The sequence below is a fragment of the Haliotis asinina genome, chromosome 9, assembly GCF_037392515.1.
Source record: "Haliotis asinina isolate JCU_RB_2024 chromosome 9, JCU_Hal_asi_v2, whole genome shotgun sequence".
NCBI classification, from domain to species: domain Eukaryota; kingdom Metazoa; phylum Mollusca; class Gastropoda; order Lepetellida; family Haliotidae; genus Haliotis; species Haliotis asinina.
Window position 1 is genome coordinate 35,471,294 of NC_090288.1, and position 24,163 is coordinate 35,495,456.

The 24,163-nt window shown below is 38.0% G+C and overlaps 1 protein-coding gene across 3 annotated transcripts in view; it reads left to right on the forward strand.

The window, feature by feature from the left end:
• LOC137295958 (tyrosine-protein phosphatase 99A-like) overlaps positions 1–24,163 on the forward strand; it is an 86,067-nt gene that overhangs the window by 40,648 nt on the left and 21,256 nt on the right. For all 3 annotated transcript variants that reach the window (XM_067827559.1, XM_067827556.1, XM_067827558.1), the window contains exons 4-17: positions 313–436; positions 1,097–1,281; positions 1,682–1,860; positions 2,441–2,555; positions 3,425–3,619; positions 4,036–4,131; positions 5,271–5,446; positions 6,846–6,972; positions 13,787–13,904; positions 15,115–15,221; positions 15,931–16,028; positions 16,568–16,661; positions 17,212–17,291; positions 17,827–17,961. In XM_067827559.1, the coding sequence (XP_067683660.1) occupies positions 313–436; positions 1,097–1,281; positions 1,682–1,860; positions 2,441–2,555; positions 3,425–3,619; positions 4,036–4,131; positions 5,271–5,446; positions 6,846–6,972; positions 13,787–13,904; positions 15,115–15,221; positions 15,931–16,028; positions 16,568–16,661; positions 17,212–17,291; positions 17,827–17,961 (1,829 nt within the window). The remainder of the gene's footprint in view (positions 1–312; positions 437–1,096; positions 1,282–1,681; positions 1,861–2,440; positions 2,556–3,424; positions 3,620–4,035; positions 4,132–5,270; positions 5,447–6,845; positions 6,973–13,786; positions 13,905–15,114; positions 15,222–15,930; positions 16,029–16,567; positions 16,662–17,211; positions 17,292–17,826; positions 17,962–24,163) is intronic.

The following is a 24,163-nucleotide window of genomic DNA, read 5'->3' on the forward strand; positions in this document are numbered from 1 at the left end:
TTGATTCAAGGTCTTTATATTTGACTTAGCAGGAACTTTATCTGAAAGAACAAGTCAGAACTGATATTACGTTTTGTGTATAATTGTTTTAAGTGTTCATTATGTGTATAGCAACCAGAGTTTTCTGTTCATTCTTTTGATCCCTGGATTGTCTGATCCAGACTTGATTATTTACAGGCCAGCTGCCATATTGCTGGAAAATTGCTGAGTTCAGCATTAAACAACTTATCAGTCAACTTAAATTTTCAGTATTGTACAAAGTTATGCTGACATGTTGGTGAAATGTGCTCAAGTTGGCCCATTATGTTGTAGATGTTCCAAGTCCCCCAGGGAAGCCAAGAATCCTCAACATTGAGTCGCGAGAGGTGAAGGTCACATGGGACAAGAGTGCCTCGGATAACAACAGTCCTATATCTGTCTACATACTCCATGTTAGGTGTGTTAAAAGTATCATCACTACTTCATTCAACTGAAGATAAGTTCTGAATTGATAACAAAAGTAAATCAGTTGTTTTTTAATGTTTTGCTTATTTGTGGGTGACTGTGTTTGTATTTTTAGTGCACAGAAACTTTAGTCAGGAACAAGGCTTGTACTCCTTTGCATTGGGTCTATGTTAAAGCTGCTTCCTTGTGCTTGACCATAAAGGGTGATGAAAAGGGTTTGGTGGATCAGATTTTTCTGTGTGGTTCACCAAAGAACATTCCTCATTTTCAGTGGGAACATTGCTCATAATATAGATACTGACCAGTGTTTTCCTAGTAAAATCATTTTCAGACCACTGTCAAATAGATGAAATATGTCTGAGTGTGCCATAACAAAATCCTGTGAAGAAACAGGTGAGAATCGGTCTTCAGCAACCCATGCTTGTTGTAGGAGGTGACTAACGAGATAGGGTGGTCAGGCTCGCTGACGTGTCATTACATCCCAGTTGTGTAGATCGATGCTCATTTTGTTGATCACTTTAATGTGTGGTCCAGACTCTATTATTTACAGACCACATTACAGCTGGAATATTGCTGAGTGTATGGTTAAGCAACAACCAACCAACCAACCACAAAACAAAACTTAACAGATTGTCTGTTGCCCATGTTTCAGTAAGTGCACAGCGTCTCAAGGACCTCCAGAGGAGCGGGACGTTGTGGTGGGTGGGTCAACATTGGAAATCACTGTCAGAGAGCTCAACCCTCACACATGCTATCAGGTCAAGGCTCGAGCCAAGAATGCAGTTGGGCGCAGTGAAGACAGCAGTTTCAGTGACATGTTTTTCACATTAGAAGAACGTAAGTATTTGATTTGGGGATTAGATTTGTTGATCTGGAAATGTTTTTAGAGTTTCTTGAACATTTTGAAGAACACACTTTGAGAAAAAGTAACAATTATGCATTTGCCTGTTGGTTTAGGTGAACCAGGGCTGATGGCTGAAAATGTTTCTTTTTTGTTGACCCAAAGAATAAGTTTCTGTGTTATCATAATGAATCCACACTTGGTTGATTTTGGCTAGGTGAAAAGGAGGCTTCATCCTAATGCTGGAAGAGTTGCCTCCCCTTCTGAGTATTATTGACATGGCCTTATTCCGCAAAGCATAGCTCATAAATTTCCCTGAAAATAATATTGAAAGACAATGAGACTTGAATCAGTAGTTGGGCCATGGTTTATCAGACCTTGTTGATCTTGCTCCAGCACCCTCCGAACCCCCATTCAACGTGAAGGCCGACAGTCCGGACAGCACCGAAGTTCATGTCAAGTGGAGCCATATACCCAAGAACAAGCTGAACGGGGAACTGAAGGGGTATGAGTTGACCTACAAGGCTCAGGGTGGACAGCCAGAGAGAGTTCGTCTTGAGGACCCAACAAGACATGTAAGTGACCAGACAGGAATCACAGTCAGTGTGGTTTTCTGTGTTCACTCTTCTGTGTCTCTGCAGTTTCGGTCACCTGGGTCTTCAGCGTCTCAAGTGAACACTTTAGCCAATAGGCTACCCCACCAACCCTACAAATGTTAGAATCCAGTTTAGATCTGATTGTGGTTTGAGTATACGAGAAACAGTTAAGATCTTTCAGGGTTTACATCTGTTTAGTTCCTTGAAATTTGTCATGCTGAAGATCCCATTTGGGAAAAACACATTTCTTGTGTCCAATATTTCTGATATTGCTGGAATATTGCTAAAAGCGGCATAAAACTAAACTCACTCGCTCACTCGTCAGTCTGTAGAGATACTGGCTTAGGACTGGTCATGTAATGAGGTCAGCTTTGGCAATTTGCTCAATAGCATAAAGAATGAAAGCTGGTGGATCAGCTTATGTAAGAAACATACTGTTTTGGTAGAGATTTTAAGGGTCAAGTTAGGACCGCTGCTTATAGCGGCTCATCTGTGGTAATTAGATATTTTAGAATGGTATTTAGTTATGTTTTGTCTACACTTTTTGTATGTATTATAGAACATGGTGCTGTATGGACTAAAGCCTTTCACCAAGTACGAGATTCAGCTGACGGCGTACAACAGTGTCGGCTCCGGGCCCCCAGCTAATGTGACTGTCCGAACAGCTGAAGGAGGTAAGTCTTCCTGTAACTACCCTGTGGAGATCCGGGTTAGAATGTGACCTAAATAACCATGCTTGTCATAAGAGGCGTCCAACGGGTTCGGGTGATCAGATTTGACTTAGTGGATACATTTCATTGTATCCCACTTCTGTAGATCGATCAGTGCTCATAACATCAATCACTCGATTGTCTGGTCCAGACTTGATTATTTACAGAATGCCATCATATGGCTGAAATATTGCTGGGTATGCTGTTAAACTACAAACAAAAAACCAAACAATTTTCTGATGCTTGTTCTCTTAGTTACCATCACTACCAGTGTGATGATTGGTAAAACAATTGCCTTCCTAAAATATGATGACACACTTTGCTCCCAAATCTGGTTTTAGACTTCAAGCCTAAGCCCAAATGTTTTAGATATCATGTCACAGATGGTGTACTTTAGGTTGATCTACTTATCGGAATAAGTCAGCAGACGTGCAGTTTGGTGATCCAATGACCTGAAGAAAGCAGCTCTGCCATCTTTGGCCTTTTTGGTTGAATGTGTATTTCTTTTCCCACTGGAGACTTTTTTGACAAAATCAATGAATTATCCTCAGTACTGTCTGGCTCAGAAAAATCATTGCTCTGTAACTTTGGTTTTCACCTTGTTCCGTTCAGTTCCAACTAAACCTCATATCACACTCACACACACATCACCATCAAGTCCATGTCGTTGTCTGTCCACACTTCATCTCACCATTCTACTTACAGTTCCAACTAAACCTCAGATTTGACGCGCGCACGCACGCTTCGTTCCTGGTCCACACTTCATCTCACCATCCTCCCTTTAATTGGATGTTCTTCTTTGCCCAAACTCCATCTAACCGTTTTTGTTTCAGTTCCAAGTAAGCCTCGAATTACACACATCACCAACAGAATGTCTAAGTCGTTCTTTGTACACTGGGAACCACCCAAAATTCTAAACGGACGCCTGGAGAAGTATGAGCTGCAGTGGAGCTACAACAGCAGCTCAGCAACTCGCATCATACAGGGGGACCTCAACAACCCAATGTCCGCCTTCATTAGAAATCTAGGTGAGTACAGGAGTTCCAGTATATAAATTACAAACAAGTTTGACTTTCTTCAGTGAACACTGCATTGATACCAGTACAGACTACTTCCTCCATATACAACTACAAAATTCAGATGGATAAAATCTGTAATGAAACTGGGGTGGTGGGTAGCCAAGTGGTTTTAGCATTTGCTCATCACGCCAAAGACCTGGGTTTGATTCCCCACATGGGTACAATGTTCAAATCCTATTTGTGCTGATATTGCTGAAATATGGCTAAAAGCGGTTTGAACATTAACTCATTTGCTCATTCTGTAATCAGACTAATGACAAGGACATTTTAAGCTTCATGAATTATGTGTATATATCTTGTATCTGTGTCATGGAATGGAATGATTCATCTATTTTACCCATCACTTGTGTGTGTCGTCATTCTAGAGCCCTACACAGAGTACAAGATCCGAGTGGCTGCCTACACTGGCGGTGGAAAGGGAAAGTTCAGTGACGACTTCCCTGGCATCACGGATGTGGAGGGTGAGTTTTCATTTCTCAATCACAACCGAGTTAGAATTGGACTTCAGCAACCCATGCTTGTAAGAGGTGATTAACAGGATCAGGTGGTCAAGCCCTCTAACTTGTTTGACACATGTATCCCAGTTGCATAAATTGATGTTCCTGTTGTTGATCACTGGTTTGCTCCAGACTCACTATTGCTTGAAAAGTGCTGAGTGCAGTGTAAAACAACAGTCTTTCTCGAACAATTGTCTCTGTGGACTTGTACAAACTGATGATACAGCAAAATGCACTATACGATCACCCCAAATAGAGACTGTTAAAGCAGAACATCCCCTATGGTGATGTCTTTTGTATCTATCTTAATGCATATTCTGAAATTCCCTTAGATCATTGAGAATACCCTTTAAAATTTGTGTACTGTCAGTTTCACAACCCTTGAGCTTCTTGAGTATTGATCACATTTTTTATCTGGCATCAGAATTCTTTGGATTTGAATTATTTAGCACTTTTTGAACAAACCACTTGTTAGTCTGGGAGAAAATGGGCAGATGATTGCTGTTTGTGTCTTAGTTTCCATGGTTACCTCAATTTCTACTTAACCTTCAGGTCCAGTATGCAATATATCTTTGTCAATATCTCCAGGGTATACATTCCAATAAATCTCCACCATACCCTTGATGCATCTACGGCTGCATAATTTTATGAACTCCCTTTGCTGGCTCCACATTCTCTCAGGAGCTAGTCAGCTAAGCCACCATTACAACCAGACTTGCCATTGTCAACAAAGATAACGGTTGCAGCTGTGCTGGTTTGTTCACTTCAATTTTAGGGAAATTGTACATAGAATTTGTCCGGTCTGAAACCTTAAAAAAGATATGCAAGAACTACTGCCTCTTTTCATAGTTGCTCTGTTACTCTGCATGATTTGCATTAACAAGTTTAATCAGTTAGATAATTTACGAAACTGAGTTGTGAGTTGTACGCTAAACTTCTTAGTGTAGACACCTGATTAGACAGAAAGTCAGCCAAGGGAGGTAATAAATTCATTGGGCTGATCTGTAGATGCATTGAGGGTATAATGGAGACCTTGGAGATATCGATGATGCCTATATATCATCTCCTTGGTGTGTACTGACTAACACCACTTGTGTTTACAGGTCCCAGTGCCCCGTACATCACCAACTTCTCTGTGGTGGGCCAGGACAGCGTCTACATACAGTGGGAGCCCCCAGATGTCTTCTACAAGACCATCAACAACTACTTCATCAAGTGGTGGGATGTGGTGGAAACCTCATACTATCAGGATGAGCTTATTGATGGAACTGTAACAGAGGTAGGTGATCTTCTTGTTACATAGTTCTCTACATATTGCTTCTGAAGATCTGGGCCCCGTTTCACAAAACTCTCGTAAGCCTAAGATCTTGTAAGTTTCCTCGTAGCATTTACACCTCCTATGTTACAGTATGCCAGGTACAAAAGATACGAGAAACGTTATGAGATCTTAGGCTTAAGAGAGTTTTGTGAAACGGGCCCCAGGGTTAGAGTTGGTTTTCAGCATGCTTGTCAAGGAGCCGACTAACAGGATGGGGTGGTTAGGTTTGCTGACTTGGATGACACATTTCATCATATCCAAGTTGCGTAGATCGATACTCATACTGATCACTGGATTGTCTGATCTATGCTCGATTACTGACAAACTAATGCCATATAGCTGGAATATTGCCTAGTACGGAGTTGAAGAACAAACCAACCAAAAACCCTGCTTGTAAAACCCATCAAATTTGAATTGGTTGGATATAGTGTTACACCTGGTGGTTTGTGACACTTTACAGAGATTCAACTACCTGCAAATTATTAATGATGGTCGAGTTGGGTCTGTGACTGTGTTGAGTGAGTGTGACAGAGGTACATAGATAGGCCTTTCTGACAAAGCTACTTGTGAAGATCTGTGTTAGAATTGGTCTTCAGCAACCCATTCTTGAAGTAACAGCTGAATAAGGGATCTGTGGTCAGGTTGGCTGACTGGGTTTATAGGTCCTTGTGTCCCTAAAGCTGGTACCGATGCTCAAGCTGTTTATCACTTCATTGTCTGATCCAGACTTGATTATTTACAGACCTCTGCCATATAGCTGGAATATTGCTAAGTGCTAAAATTCTCTTGGCCTTTTGTTCATCTTGTCCTCTTCAGGTTTACATGTCCGAACCTGATAATTACAAGGCCACCCTAGAAGTGTAGCACTAACAGAGGTGCCAACCTCTACAATTTAACATAGTTGCAACGAATTTTAGCCTTAAACTACGCCAATACGAGTACACTAGAAATTCTACGAAATTTGAAGAAAATATGTTACAATTTGGATCTATAGGCAAAAACATACATTTTTGTCAATTAAATATATTTTTGCCAAAAAAGAGACAAGCAGAAGAAATGTAATTTGGAAATCTGCTGTTGGAGGAATGTGAAATTAAAGCTACACTCTTGATTATTGTCATATTCATCATGAGTTTTAGTATCTAGTTGACTACTAGTTTTATTGTCAAACTACCCATTTTGATTCCTGAAACTACTATTTGCAACACCTATCTCTGCTTTGACACAATATTCACTCATGATGATGAACCAAGACCAAGCACAGTGGCCAAGTTGGACTCACCCACTTTGTAATTGATCTGTATTGTTGATCGTTGTTTATTGAGATTGTGTCCCTGACATTTATTTATATTTTGTGTAGACAACCCTAACAGATTTACCCAAAAATGGCCGTTACCGCTTGAAGATAGCTGGCGTCACACATGGGATCTTCAGCAAGACGCACTATGTTGGAGAGTTCACTGAGGCGAAAGAGTTCAAACTTGGAGGTATGAGGACACTGCTCCCCTGACAACTAATAATGATAACAGTGCCTGCATATTACTAGCTTGTAAAAAGCTGGATACTTTATTTGCTGTCGTAACCATTTTGTTCAAATGAAGGCTTTTTGCTGCTCATGTAGATAATTCTGGAATTGTGCATAAAATAATACTATGCATGTGATACTCTCATATCGCCATTCTGAATAACAGTTATAGTAAAGTTATAGTGAAATTATAGTAAAGAAAATTCATTTTTAGACAGACTATCCAGAACTAATATTCTAGAGGAATATTCATACATATTCTAAAACTGGCATGGCCATCCATCCATCCATCCATCCACATTCATTCATTCATTCATTCATTCTAAGCTCTCCTGTTTCCAACATATTTTTACCAAATGAATGCTGTTTCCAATTATAACAGTTGAAATTTTGAATTTAATGAAAGTCTTTGCGAAAGGAAGTATACTAATGCTAATAAATGCCATTGGAACATATTCGTCCATTCATTCATCCACATGTTCATTCATTTATTCATTCATTCATTCTAATATCAATTCATTCATCTGTGCATTTATTCGTTTTCCACCTTTCATAGAACATTCATTCATTCCATTCATTCATTCATTCATTCATTCATTCATTCATTCATTCATTCATTCTGCTACCAGCATCTTGTGACATCCTGATTACATGACTATCACCTCTGTTTTCCCTCCTCCTCCTCCATCTGTCTCTCTGCTAATCTGTAGTGTGAAACCGGTGGTGTTTTATGCTTTATAGGGAGTCAGTCTGATATTTCACGTGGTGTCGTGGATACGGAGATTATTCGAGACCATGGTAGGTGGATGTTGTGAGGTATTGTCTGGTCCACACTGTGATATGTTGGTAGTCATCCTCGTTATGACATGATTTATAGGTGGATGTCATACACCAGTGGATGGTCACAGTTTTTTTCGTCACAGTTTCGCTAACCTCACAGTACAGGTTTTTCTTCCCTTTCATCCTCAAAACCTCTTGTTTTTGCCATGTTACAGAATTAACAAACCAGGCGATAAGGTTGTCAAAGAATCTGCTAGAACAAGAATAATGTTCCATAGGTGCTTTGGTTGGAAAAGTGGCATCACGTTTGCTGCTCATAATATTAATCACGTGGTTGTATGGTCCAGACATTTACAAACAGGTACAGGTTGTAAAGCTTTGTGTTTAGATAGTACAGAGGGCGTGCTCAACTTTTTTCAGCAACAAGCACATGTAAGCTTGGCTGTTTTTACAATGGTAGCTACGGTCCAGACAGGCCCATGTTATGAAGCTGGAAATTGCCGAGTATGGTGTCAAACAAGCATACTTTCTCTTAACTTTAAGCAGATGTTCAATAAGCACAGATTGATATTAGATGTTGATAAGGACAAGATGACAGCCAATCTCTTCTTGTTACCCGTGAAATTTGTGGCCAACATTAGATGTGGCGTGTTCACAATACATTACAAGTCACCTACTGTGATCTAGGGTTAGTATGTAAAAGTCATCCACACACAATCTGTTAGTTTGGTGGTCATGTAGAGGAGGCGTAGACCTGGGAACACTGTTAAGTTAGAAACCAGCTGATCATGTTATTCGTCACTGATCCCTCCGATAACTTGCATAAACAAAAAGGAAAAAACAACATGGTTTTGAGGATGGTTTTCTGTGGCATAGGAACCAAAACAATAACTAATTGATACTGCTATGCAATGTTCATGTTACGACGATCGTAACTCTACAACTTAAGCACTGACTTTTGACAGTTGTCGTGCTAGCAACACTTTGTGAAACAGGGCCCTGTGCAGGAGGAAAATAATTTTCTATGTAAGGTGGAAAATCTATCAAGCAGCAAGTCTGTGGATCCATGGCTATGATATCATAAAGTGGAGGAAGAATCTGTACTATACAACAGTTTGCATGGTGTTTGTCTTACTATGGCACCGTTTGTGCTCTAGCACTACTAGTTGTAGCCCATGTCTTGCTGTAGACCTTAGCGTTTCCTGGGAAACAGTTTCCTCAGTTTTAGATCCTTTTTCTTGGTTTTTCAGTAGTGTTGGGACTTGTGTTGGAGATTTGTTTCCTTTCTTTTAGTGGTAGGATGCTTTGTCATCATCTTTCCTCTTCATTGTGCACTGATTTGTTTCTTAATCTAATTACCTCGAACAACTGTTGACACATCTTAGAAAATATCCCCAATTTTGAAGCATATTTTTTCGTTATAAGTTTGAACTGGTCTCAAACTTGTGCTTCAGTTCTAATTTATTTGACATGAGTTTGGCGTTTAAATGTTTTCTTTTGCTGTTTAGAGAAACATGGAATTATTGACATGTTTCAGATATTTTCTGTTTTTTAACATACACTAAAACAAAACGTAACAAAGTGTTTGTACTGCTGTCTGCAAAGTTTGGGTGTTACTACAGCTGATGTTAATCAAAAGACATGTGTTTCCTGAAAGTTGGTGCATGTGCTATTTATTACTTGTAGTGCCTGTTCTCTTCTTGTGCTTCAGCTGACTTATCATAATCTCTGATCTTATCATCATCTATTGTTGTCATGCCTCATTGAAGTATTTACATGTCATGTCTTACATGTTAAGTCCAGGATATTGGAACCAAGCTCACCTAGATATGAAGGTGTTTCAAACATTTAGGGCCCGGTTACATTCAGTGATCTTCCACTTCATTTGCAAGTTCAAAATGATGGTCTGTAGGAATTCATCCTTGTCCAGTAGCCTCAACTTCCAGGAATAAACAAAATGTTTCTGATAATTTATGTTAAAAGGTCAAGGTTACAAACATTGTCATTGTAACCTGTGTTCAGCCTATTCATTCATACAACTGATATTAGGACCAAACTTTTGAATGGTCATTGCCATAAAAATATTGTGAACTATTTTTAATGCCCAAATGATTATGGGAAACATTTTGAGAGTTCATTGGCTGAGTTCAGTTCCCTGTTTCAGAAAGTGATAGTAATACTATACAGGACAAAAATAGTTAGGGATATACAGTCAAATCCCGATGAGTCGAATCACAGGGGATCAATTTATAAATTTGACATATTGATATATTCGAGACATTCTATGTCTATGGGGGTAGAAAAAAAAAGAATAATTTTTATATTCGGCACATCATCATATAGCACAGCAATACGTTAGGTGACATAGAAAAAAACATAGTATATAGTGAAAACATAGCCTATGAATATGATCTCATTTGAATACTTGCACAATGGAATACAAGACACACGTACCTCTTAAAATCCATGAACAAAATCTATCAGCAGTTAACAGATATACATGGCACTAATCTGCCTTTTGAACTCAGCAGTGAATGGCGGTAAGGCATGAGCTGCGCTGGTTTGTTAATTGGATCAGTTAGCTGCACCAATTGACTTCTCTATGACTGACTTCGGCTTTTGTATTCAAGATTGCTTTTGTTTGAATCTCATGGGAACGAATTTCCTTCTCAAGTCATCATGAGTATTTATGAGACGAATTTGAGTAATCAGAAATCAGGTGATGATAACCATAACTGCTCGGGACCGACATGTACTTCTAGTTGTGTATTATATTCGAGATTCTGGCATTTGACTCATTGGAATTTGACTGTATGTAAATTATGAATATGGAATTTGACTGTATGTAAATTATGAATAATGATCTATTTATTCATTGACAATCTCATGAAATATCAATCATAAAAATACCAATATCTCTAAATTATTTTGTCCAGTATATATGACTTACGTCAGTTGTAGCACAAAGATTGCATATGAGGTGTGGCCCAGGGCCTTTATTCACGAAATGTCCGTAGCCCTAAGAATTCTTAACTTTGCCAGTGTGTTAAGAATGGGCTTAAGAAGTTAGTAGGGCTACGAACATTTCGAGAATAGCTAGCCAGACTCATAGATAGATCTTGTGCTGATGAAGTGACTGGATGCTCAGGCTACTTTGTGAAACAAGACCAAGGGAAACATGCTCATGAAACAGCAGCTTGTCATCACTACTTCACGGTTTTGTAAATAGAACCTGATTTCATGAACATTGTAAAGGGGGGAACATGAGAGTGTGTTTAGTTTTATGCCGCACTCAGCAGTATTTCAGCTGCAACGAGATGGCAACTAGGCTATGGCGTATTTTGTACACATTGAGGGAGTTGGTGAGTTATTTTTTAGCTGCTTTCATCAATATTCCAGCAATATCATGAGGAGGGGGCCACCAGAAATGGGCTTTGCACTTTGCACCTGTGTAGGGAATCAAATCACTTGTTTCGTTGGCTACATACTGACTACACTGCCAACAGGTTATATGTATGCACAAGTGATAGGGGTGGTGGGATGGCCCTCTGGTTAAAGTGTTTGCTAATCCTGCTGAAGACAAAGGTTCAGTTCCCCAAATGGGTACTACCCCGGTATGTGTGAAGCCCATTTCTGGTGTCCCCTAGGATTTTACTTGAATATTGCCAAAAGCAGCATAAAAGCAATGCTCACCCACATATACTTATGGATGGTAGTTTGGCCACATGGTAAAATCATTCACTCATCCTGCCAAAGACCTGGGTTTGATTCCTGACATGGGTACAATGTGTGAAGTCCATTTCTGGTGTTACCCCACGTGATGTTACTGGAATATTTTGTTAGATGGGGCATAAAACATTACTCACTCACACATGATTCAGGAACATACATGTGTATACAAACCGATGAAGTATTGATGATGTGTGCAATTGATCTGCAAGGTTGGAAATACTTGTCAAATATGAGACATGAATATCCTGGATTAGACATTGTTGTATGAAGTATTTTACTCAACTGAGAGTAACCTGTCATGTCTTCCTTCTCAAGTCCCCTATGCAAGTGAGTATACGTACATGTTGTCATCACTCACGTGGTAATGGGCTGTCATGGACAATCATTCTGCACATTCCATCACTGGCTGATAACAGAGGAGGTTGACATAAAGAGAAATCTTTGCAATAAGCCATTCCAATTTCATTAAAATGAAACCTTTTACTCTAATATCTTACTTCTGTCTAATAAAAGGCAGTGGGAGCCCAGTGGTTAATGTGTTCACTTACCATGCTGAAGACCCAGGTTCGATTCCTCACAAGTACTGTCTGTGATTCCTATTACTGGTGTCTCCCACCGTCATCTTGCTGGAATGTTGCTAAAAGTGGTTTAAAACTTAACTCACCCGCTCACTAGTGGTGTTAAAGCAATTGCTTGACATGCTTACCTGCAGCATTTAAAGAAGGAAAAACTTAAGAAAAAATGTTTTTCAAAGGCATAGACCCTGCTTCCACAAAGCAGTTGAGTGCTAAGGTACTTCAACTCACAAGCTTCTATGCACATTATTGTCCATTGCTAAGACCACTTTGTGCAGACTGGCCTACCAGAATTCAATTTTTTGCAATCGACTGCTTATAATTGTGACAGTGGGAGGATTATGTCAGTTCTTTGAATGGGTTCATTTGCGAACTCATAAAGATATGGTTTAGAACTGGTCTTCAGCAACCCATCCTTGTTGTAAGAAGTGACTGACGGAATTGGGTGGTCAGGCTTGCTGACTTGGTTGACACGTCATTGCATCCCAAATGCATGGATTGGTGCTCATACTGTTGATCACTGAATCTTGTCCAGACTTGATTATTCATAGACCGCTGCCATATAGCTAGTATTCTGCTGAGTGCACTGTTAGGCAACCAACCAACCAATCAAAATTGTGAAGCCTGCTTCTGGTGTCTCCAAGCATGATATTGCCAGAATATTTCTAAAAGGTAGTGTAAAGCCATCACCTGCTCAATAATTCATGAATGGATGTAGAAGTCTGCTTTATGTCAACCTTTTCCAAATCACTGTGTCACTGGTGTCATTCATTGTTTTTTCAAGATAGTGATTTTCAACACCTTTTTGAATCACAGATCTGGAATCTTCCTTTTCATGCTAAGTGAATTGAATTTTCAGCAGTTGCATCTAGATAACTCTCTTGTCTTTTGTAACATTTTGTAGATGATAAATGCTAATTAATACAATACTTAAAGTTTTGCCTTTCTTTGGCATAGATCATAGGATAGAAGTAGTCGTAACTTTAAATTATATTTATTGTGTCAGTGTTTCAGATGTAATTTAGCTTTCGGATGGATTTGACGATTAGAAAACTTTATGAATAACATGATCTGATTTATTGCCATTTCTAGTGTTTTTATATAAATTCTTTCAGTGTTATGTAACTTCAATGGAATGGTAACATCAGTGTTTTACAGATATATGTCTATTAAGCAGATTATGAAATTGAAGATAATGCACAATATAGTTTTTCATTGTATTTTATTTAGTATGACATATAGCAGTGTCCTTTGTTTTTAGATATTAGCAGCTCTAGGTGTACCGTTCTGTTCGATGTTTAGTCGGTTTTTTTGTAACTTATCTGTTAGAAGTTTTGACCATTTTTATATTTTATGTTAATCTCAGAAAGTTTTGGACCTATTTTCAGTAATAGAATTATTTGTGACTAAGTAATTTTCTTATATTGGAATATCATGTTTGGTAAAATGATCATAAACTTGAAATAACAGTAAATGATGACATTATTGTGAAAGTAGAGTATAGAAAAAAAATATTTATTGTAATGTCAGTCAGCTCAATGGTGTTGAAGAATATTATCTGGTAACTTTTGCTTGTGTGAGCCATATATGTATATAGATTTGACGTGACTGAAATGACCATGAGCCTAGAGACAGACGGTTGTTGTAGAGTTGTTACGATGTACGGTTGTCATGATAATGTTTCAACAGATCCTGAGATGGAAAGCGCCAAGAATAAGGAAGCGGTTATGTCTGCTGGGGTCATCGCAGGCGTCATCATTGCAATTCTCATCAGCCTTGTGGTCGTCATCATCTTTGTTGGATATAGGTAAGAAATATTCATATTCAAATCACAAATATTTATATAGCTTTAAGCATGTTCCATTACATTTTCAGTTTTTGTTTCAGTGTATAGATCTCTGATTACCAAATCATAAATTAAAAGTATATCAGTATTACCAGAAAGTCAACCAGATCCGGGTTAGATTTGGCCTTCAGCAACCCGTGCTTGTCTCCTTGTGAAGATCCGGATTAGAATTGGTGTCTCCTCATGAAGATCCAGATTAGAATTGGTGTCTCCCCATGAAGATCCGAACTAGATTTGGTTTTCAGCAACCCTCTCCTATCTCACCGTGAAGATCTGGATTAAATTTGATCCGCAGCAACCCGCCCTTGTCTCATCGTGAAGATCTGGATTAAATTTGGTCTTCAGCAACCTGCGCTTGTCTCCCAGTGAAGATCCTGATTGGAAATGGTCTTCAGCAACCTGTGCTTATCTCCCCATGAAGATCCGGATTAGTATTTGTCTTCAACAACCCATGCTGGTCTCACAGTGAAGATCCGGGTAAAAATTTGGTATTCAGCAACCCATGCTTGTATCCTCATGAAGATCCGGATTACATTTGGTCTTCAGCAACCCATTCTTGTTTCCCCGCGAAGATCTGGATTAGAATTGGTCTTCAGCAACCCACGCTCACACTGTGAAGATCTGGATTAGAATTGGTCTTCATCAACCCATGCTTGTCTCCCCTTGAAGATCCGGATTAGAATTGGTCTTCAGCAACCCATGCTTGTCTCCCCTTGAAGATCCGGATTAGAATTGGTCTTCAGCAACCCATGCTTGTCTCCCCTTGAAGATCCGGATTAGATTTGGTCTTCAGCAACCTGTTCTTGTTTCCCTGCGAAGATCTGGATTAAATTTGGTCTTGCTTGTCTTAACATGCGACTAATGGGATCAGCGTTGGTGACTAACGTTGATCTTGTTGTGAAATGCATTCATTTTCTTCTCTTATAAAGTTTGACATTGTTCATACTATGACCCACTGATCTCATTTGCCCAGACTGGAGTATTTACAAGCTGTGCTGATATAGCTAGAATTGAAATTGGAGTGCAGAATCGATGAACAGACTAATTTAAAGCAGTTCTGCTACCAGAGAGAACAGTATGCACCTGATTGACAAGAGTTGAAATCAGGGTAAAATATTTAACCAGACAAATAAATTAAGGAGGTTTTACGTTACTGTATTTTTTATTTCAGATCATTTGCGTGTAGAAAATGTTACCAAGCAGCCTATTACTACCTGGCTGTTCCCAGCAACTCCCAGTCAACACCACCGACTGTCGTCACCGTCGCCGAGCCCGCAGGTATGGCATTCACAGTAAACTGGTATTTTAGATTATGGTTGCTGTATAGAGCATTTTCTGAGCATCTCCTCTGGACAAATCTGTAAATTACCATAATAAATGCACCCTAATAAGTGACAGTCCATATTTTCTTATATATGGTACATATTTGCTTACATGAAACAGCAGTGTTGAAAGAGTATATAATTTTTTCATGATGATTATCACAAATGAGTTTCAATAATGTTTGCATAAAGTTTTATTCTCAGTTTCTAAGCAGGATTATGGCTTGTTCTGCATGATTTTGGGCAATGGGGTAGCCTAGTGGTAAAGCATTTGCTCATCACGCCCAAGATCTGGGTTTGATTTCCTACAAGGGTACAATATGTGAATCCCATTTCTTGTGTCCCCTGCTGTGATATTGCTGAAAGTGGTCGAAAATCATACTCACTCACTCACTCTGCATAATTGATATGAATTTACTGGTGAGATAATTAAGGGGAGATAACTTTGTAAGGTTATTGCAATCTCCCCCTGGTTATGATTTCATCGACCTATTAAATAATGCACAGTGTTCTTGTCTAAATCACAATGGTCTTGCTTGAAGTTACAAGAAATCAACAGTTCTTATGTCAGTAGTGAAAGACCTTTTTCAAATTGTCTAAAATTCTTCATTTATGACAAAGATTTCAGAATTTACTGTATGCATTGAGATGTACTTTTGTTTCAGACGAGAAGGTTTACCCTGAAGTTACAGTAAAGGGATTCATCCAGCATGTGGAAACTTTGCATGCTGACTCAGACATCGGCTTCTCTCAAGAATTTGATGTAAGGATGGATTGGCAACACTTGTTATACACTATATCTGTCCTCATCACCTCTGGGAGTTTGGCTTAGAATTACTCAACAGGAATGTATGCGTGTCAGATGGTCAGGCTTTGTGATCTAATGTTTGTGTCATCACGCCTGCCATAAATTGGTGCTCACAATATTAATCATTGGACAATTCATTGAAATATGGTTTGAATGTTTCTGAATAAAAGTATATTAAAAAAACACTTGTATAATCACCAAACAATTTCCCAGCAGACAGCTCTTGGATTTTATATCAAGAGACTTCCCTTGATTTTAGCGCCATCTTGTCAGATCAAACTAAGATGGCTGAGCCAGTGTGATCTTGTTGATTGGAATTCATTGCATCTCTGTTCAATCACTATTTTAAGACCTGGGATAGATTTCCCATATGAAGTGGAATGTGAGAATATTAAGATATATACGAACACTAGTGATGTCACTGGAATATTAGTAAAAGCTGCATTAAAACTCACTCACTCACTCACTCACTTTCTTTGTGTCGTTTTTTTCAGGACATCAACAAGAACACCAATGTGGATTTCCGATGTGAGAGTTCCTGCCTGCCCGAGAATCGTGGAAAGAACAGATACATAAACATAGCTGCATGTATGTAGACTACAAATAATATTTTCTTGAAATTGTCAAGACGTCTCGCAGGCAGTTCAATAGGCAGAATATCATGCTTGATGAAAACTAGACTTAGGTGGTTACAACACCATATTTTCTTTTCTGTTGTGCATACATTTTATAAAATGTATTATGGGGTTGTTGCATAATAGCTGCAAACAGTGAGGTTTTGATTTTCGACAGTGCATTGATCTTACCTTGAGGGTCAGATGGTAACTGTGGTTACATATTTCCTTCTGTGTTGTACAGACTTTCTTTTTCAAAAATAGCTCAGCTGTATTGTGGGGTTGGTATATAGTGCCTGTAAACTGTGAGTTTGGTGGTTTTTCCAAGTGCAGCAATCTTATGTTGAACTCGTAGCAACAGAAATACACAGTCAGAAGATCTGTACAGAAGCACCAAGTTAATCCTGTTCTTACAGGAGGAAGTTATTTGAAGTGTTCTTAGTGTGTCATGATGTGAGACATCGCTGATAGTCTCTGTGTTCTATCCTTTTTCAAACTGCTAATTGTTTCTGTCTGGTTTTCAGTTGACCACTCACGAGTTGTGTTGAAGACAGAACTGGGCAGACTCCGCCATTCTGATTACATCAATGCAAACTATATCGATGTAAGTAACCTCTGTGAGATGATGAAGTGGCTGTTGTTTTGTGTATTATTCTTCACTCAAAGTGTAGATTGGTGCTCATGCTTTCGATCCCTGGTTTTTGTTCCACACTCAGTAAACTGCCAGGATTACTTGTATTATTACTGAGTGTGGGATGAAAATGTTACTTTCACTCTGGTTTTTTTTCTGATATCAGTGTTTGATAACATGTACTGTTTTAGCGAAGTTAAGGAACAATAATCGTTGATATTTTTAATATTATTTTGTCTTCAAATCAGTTTTGGGGAATATACTGGTCATTTTTATTTAGTTTTATATAAAATCTGTACAAAACCTTCACGAAAGAAAAGGGTTACCATCTTATGTAATTTTGTGGCCTAAAGGTTAAAGTGTCCACCTGTCATGCTGAAGACCAGGGTTCGATTCCCATATGGATACAATGTGTGGAGCCCATTTCTGATTCCCCACATTGATATTGCTTGAATATTAGTAAAGTCAGCGTTACAACATACTCAGTCACATATTCAATTTGTTCTAGGGTTACCAGAAGCCCAAGGCTTACATCGCCACTCAGGGACCATTGCCGCAGACATTTGCTGACTTCTGGAGAATGATCTGGGAACAGAACTGCAGTGTGATTGTCATGATAACCAACCTCATGGAGAGGGGCAGGGTAGGTAGATGTCTTCACCTGGGGTTGCAGGCTAGTTGCCTTGTGATGTATGGTGGTGGTCTTGTGCATGGAGCCTAGGCCAGAAATCAGTTAACACTGGTCACAGAGAGTCTTTGGATAGGGAACCATGCTTGGCAGTTGACTCATGAGAGTTTCTTAGGTCCTGACCCACAACAAAGCACATGTGACACATCTGGTCTCGCTTTAATCCTCTCAATGCTGCCGTCTAACCCATTCGACAGGAGTGCAGGATAATGACGTCTCCAAATAAAACTTGCATTAATTATTCAACGAGTCGGATTTACGTGTCATATGAATTATGTATGGGGTGTACTAATCCTCACCTTTTTAAATATATAACGTTCAATACGTTTATATACCTTAAAACGAAACGCCCGCGAAATAAAAATGAGATTGCCGAATTTCTCGGCACGCAGTCGAAAATAACGGCCATTGTTGACTTCTAGTGCACCACGTCGTGTGGTACCCAGACTAATATTTTCTTCATAATGAAATATTTTTATATAGTTTAATGAATATTTTTTCTTCCTTGACAAAGAGAAAGCCCATAAGTTTCCCATTTTCTAAAAATTAGTAACTTTCGGCTCAAATAATTATAAACAAAACCAATCTAAATATTACATCATCGATTGGACGAACAGCAACGATCATGGTAACGGCGTTAAACAAACAACTCCACATGTATCGTGATGCCGAAGAAAATGTGCCATCCTTTTGACATATCCAACTATTTTATCTGGAATTAATAACACGGTGTGAATCGGTAAATGTTATTGTCTCTGCACAGAAATTACCAGATTTAGCGATTTTATTTTGATTTTGTTTGATAAACTTTCCAACATTCACAAAGTTGACAGCCGTAGATGACCTGAAAGGGCGTGGCCAAACTCGCGGTCTTTCTAAGTGGCAAGATACGAAGGATGTTTGAAAATACGTGTTCATAAGCAGAATCTGAACACATATACATTGAAAGAAAACGACTCAATACCTATATAATGCAGATCATGAAACAATATCACAATATTTGTAATTGTACCCACCATTGATGAAACCGGAAGCACGTACACGGCATGGCACTCGTGGAAGTAAAATAGGAGAGGCCACGGTGACGTCAGTGTTTTGATCACGTGACGCGCCTGAGTACTTCCGGTAGGCAGAAGTTAAACATAAACACGAGAGAACCACACAAGCTGCATACATTTGATCGTTGACTTGTCATGCGTAACAACTCCTCCCGATCTGGTTTTCTTTTTTCTTTTGGAGTTGTATAATGAGACAGGTACACAACCTTTATTTTTCTAAAACATTTGTGGAAAGTATCTAATTGACAATATCCAGATTTCATACTTCAATGAAAGCAAGAATGTAATGCAAAAACTCCCAAGTGTTTGTCTCGCATTTCTTTCAAACAATACAAATTTTAAACAAATAATCCCTCACATACTGTTTCTTTGACATAATCAGGAAAGGTGAGTAATCTGCCTCACCTGCCAGTCATACATGTTACATAAACACCACCCCAAACCTTCCTTGTCAACTATAACAACACATGCATCTAAATGGCATTGAGTTACCATTTTATCACAGCTTTTCCTTCTTATGAAAACAGATAAAGAAGTAGCATTGATCTAAGCTAAATCTTTAAATGGCATTGAGTTACCATGTCATCACATTAATTCCTACTTATAAAAAACACATACAAAAGCAGCCTTGATCTAGGCTAATCTCACCAACAGGGTGGTTTCAAAACTTTCCAGACACACTTGTAGTAGGCATCAGCAATATATTCTTTATTCCTAACAATTCAATATGTAAGTTAAACAGTCATCTCACAAACATAATTTTCTCGTAGCAGATATCCAGCAAGCACAGAGGTATTTTGTCATCGACATTGTGGTACTGTGTCGGAAAAACGTGTCCACTTTCCACATATTCATATGCTTTCAGTTACTTGAGGGTCTCACAGATTCGAGGGTGAACTGACCTGGGGTGTCTATCAGATAGAAATAAAATGTTAAGTACATAATCCGACCATTGTTTGCCTTTCACGCTACACCGGTTCCCATCGTTATCATCAACCATTGTGGCTTTCTGCCTACCCATGTCTGAGTGAGCGTGGTTTGTGACGTCACTTCCGTAAACATATGGACACCGCTATATGAACGAGTTGGAAAACGACCATTGATACATTTTCTAAACTGATTCAAATTCCCGTAAGATCCATACTATACACCAAAATTACCTTCAGTCATCCTCAGTTATTTACTGTTAGTTGTGTTCAATAGCAGTTGTCATTTGTTGCTTGTGTTGTAGTATTTCTCCTCAAGTAAGCCGTCGATGTGTTGATCTTTAGTTTAGCAAATCCGAAGTCGATGATTTTTGCGGTCTATTTTTTTCAAAGATTGTTCTGACACGGGGAGATATATAAATTGTCAGTGTGTCGTAACAATAACATTATATTGTTATGAGTACATCGTCACAAGAAGTACAAATTTTGATGATTGAAGATGTCATGAAAAAAATCATTTTTCCTTTTGCAGAAACGAACGAAACCAGAGCTAGTGTAGGAATGTAACGTACAGTAAATGTATTTCATAAAAATTAATTACTGCTTAGAAAACAACTGTCATCGTCTTTGTGAATCACTATTTATTTTAGACATTAAAACAGCTAAACATCACATCTTTTGTACACGAATTTGGAGCAAAATTGAAATTATTTTGTTACTCCAAACAGCTGAGCTTTCGGTGTTAATTCTACCTAGTATAATGCAGGTAATGTTTCAGATCAAATTGTTTGACGTGTGTGCATATTTGTATAAAAAAATCATGTCATGTGGCTCAGTCCGTGGCTCCATACAGCTTTTAGATATTGCACTAGTGCAATCTGAACTGCAAAATGTACCTCATGTTTATGACCATACTTTTTACCTACTTGCACAGTGTCTATGTTCATGTTTTACTGTAACAACAGACTTCATCTGGGAAACAGACTGATGATCCAAACTCTATGAAATTATCATACCAGACCTAGAATAATTTTGTTGAAGTGATGTTTTGAATATGGAATATCAAAACTACAAGTGACAGATAATTAAGTGTTGAGCAGGAGGTGCAACCTGTGTTAGTCTGTGACATCAAGGTAATCATGTGGTGGCACCAGGGACACGTAGATTTCTTTTTTCCTAATACTGAGCTCTGCAGTGAGTTGTTTTTGTTGTCCAGTTTGGAGCTATTCATTATGATTTCAATTTAGATTTTTTTCATTGCCATATTTATATGACAAATACATATATATCAAATGCTTCCAGATCTTAAACGAAAGACTGCTCAGTCCTTGGCATTTTGTTATTCAAAGAAGACTGGTCTTGATGTTTCTTGTTTTATGATGGTTTAGGCTATTGAACACTAAATAATTTTAGTATATCACCATCAGACACTTCAGCAAACAGAAACAATCCTTGAAAGTTCAATAGACTCATTTCATATGACAGACTTTAAGTGTCTTTGCCCTTGTCTATTTTGGTGAGAAAAATAATTGTCATATTATTAATTTCAATTAACATGTTAAAATATATGAAAAGATTTAAAGTTGTAACCAGTTATGAAACATAAGGCATTGACAAATCTATCACAAATATTCAACAAGAACGTTAATTTATTGCATAAAATTATGAATGTAATTCAACTTGTTCTGAATTTTTCCAATCGTAATATGAACGCAATATTTATCAAATCTTCTCCGATTTCATGTGAAACTATAACTGAAAATATATTTTAGTTTATAAAACATGTATACTGCAGTTTCTACTACACTAAGCCGTCACAAAAAGAAAAGCATGAATGTTATTTTGAAACACAAATGCCACGCCCATATCTGCGCACCTGTTGTTGAGAATGATGTTTGTAAATCTTTTTGTGTCGGACCATGTGAAAAAAAGAATAAGCTGGGATCAACATGCATCACACTTATATCTTTGCTATCTTTATATTCAGTGGACAATAAAGTAATGTGCCTAATATGAACAAAAATTCAAATAAAGATACTGAAAAACTTGCATGTGCAGTGTTGATCGACTACTGTTTCCGGGTCACGGGAGCATACAAGGTCAAACTGGTTCGGCTATGTGCGAATTATATAGTCAAAATACACCAAGAAAATTTTATGAGCTCTGATTAATCATTTTAAACAGTTATTTGTGCTAAAGTTGGGGTTGTCAGACGAAATATCTCCAACTTTTCTGTTAATATTCAATAACGAATGAATTTCATTAGGCAATCCCTGTCTGTGACATCACATCCGGTGACCTTTGGATTTACTAGAAAACAAGTTAAATTTCACGATCTTAATTTTCGTCTGTCTCTCGTCATACTAAACGGAAAATGATACATAGAACACTTGTAGAGTGAGAAATTCTCCCTCTTTCGCCAGGTCTTACACAGAAGAGTTCTGCAATCTTTCTTCTGACCATAAAAGGTATTTTTTATGTAGGATTTGGACGAAGCGCGCCATGTTTGTTTTTCGTACGTGTAACACGATCAAACACTGTCTTTTTTGGGTTTGCGCAAAACTCATTGAACCATAACACTTGAATGTTTATAAATCATGTATTTTACTCTGCTATTTTCATGACATGACGCGTTTGAATAAGCGTAATAGTGCCATTTCATTAAGACCTGTCATGACATCGAAGATATGATTTGTTTACGAGGAACGTTTTCGATTATTTTTTTCAGAATTAATTTTTAATTTGTCGTCACGCGGATATCTGTCGATACAGATATACGAAATTAAAGTCAGATACTTATGAAATATCAGTAGTAAGAATATTGAAGTCGGTTTGCGATAATTGGACAATCCTAATATAAAACGCATCCGGCTGATCGAGCAGTTCAGTTAAATTAGCAAGTCCACACCATTTTTAGATCAACGGTTCAGATTTTTAAAACTATTTTGCCAAGGTTTGTTGATACATCAGCATTGCAACAAACTTTACCTGATTAAATTCTGTCCATCCGTTCTTGATCAACAAGGTGATCAAGTCAACTACTGTCAACTCTGAGAAATGTCCACATTTCCATTTTTGTGAAAAAAACGTCACACCTATTTATTTCAAGTACCAAACTATTTTAAGTAAATGTTGTTGAACCACAAATATATTAATAGTCTTTTCTATCAGCACAGTGCTTTCCAGAGGAAAAATGTTTCATCTGGAATTATACGTCTTCTTTGAACATCCTAGAACTTCGAATCAACGTATGTTTCAGGTCTGCAGAAGAAGAAAGAAATGGTTCATTAAACATCAGGACTGATGTACAGTGTCAATGTTGGCAAAATCAGTATCTAAACACTAAATTATTGAAACAGATTCAAGTTAGAGTCAAGATTATGAAGTGCTACCTTTGTTTTTAATCAGTTAAGATGAACTTAAGATTGTAACATGTTTTCATATATTCTAATCTTAAACCTGTATCACCAGTGTTGAAGATTCAATTTACACTGTGCTTTTGAAGACAGTGCTGAAGATACCATGTTTCAAACCTGAAGCAAATCTGATGCTGAATTATATCAGTGTGTGTTGCGCGTATGTTGTGATGCTGTAATGTGCAAAAAATACTCACTCTCTACCCAAATCTACATCATGTGTTTATGTAAGTGCTATGACATCCACAAATGAATAATGCTGAATTCTGCTTAAATTAAAAGATCAATAAAATATTGTCAGTTTTCAAATATTACTATTATTAGCCACAATTTTGTGTTCTATGGCTGTCACTTTTGGATACAGACAGAAAATACATGTAAATCTGAAAATAACATACATATTGCGCAAGGTATTTGAAACAAATAATGCTTTCCTACCTGTTTAATAATCAAAGTACACACATTTGAACACTTTAAAACATATTAAGCATGTTAAATAAAATTACTCAATGAATGAGTTAATGACACGATCATTGTTAGCTGGATTCACACATGGAGTTGTCTGCCCCTGGCAATACACCCCTCCCTCACACAAATCTATCTGAAATGTGCATCCCTGGTTACATTAAGTTAAAATTTGTTTTATAATGGAGAGGATTGATGTGTGCTTATGATAAAAATAATCTAAAGTGTGCCATCGATTGATAAAACAAATTTCAATGTTCAGCAATATTTTAAATTGTTGGAAAACTATGAA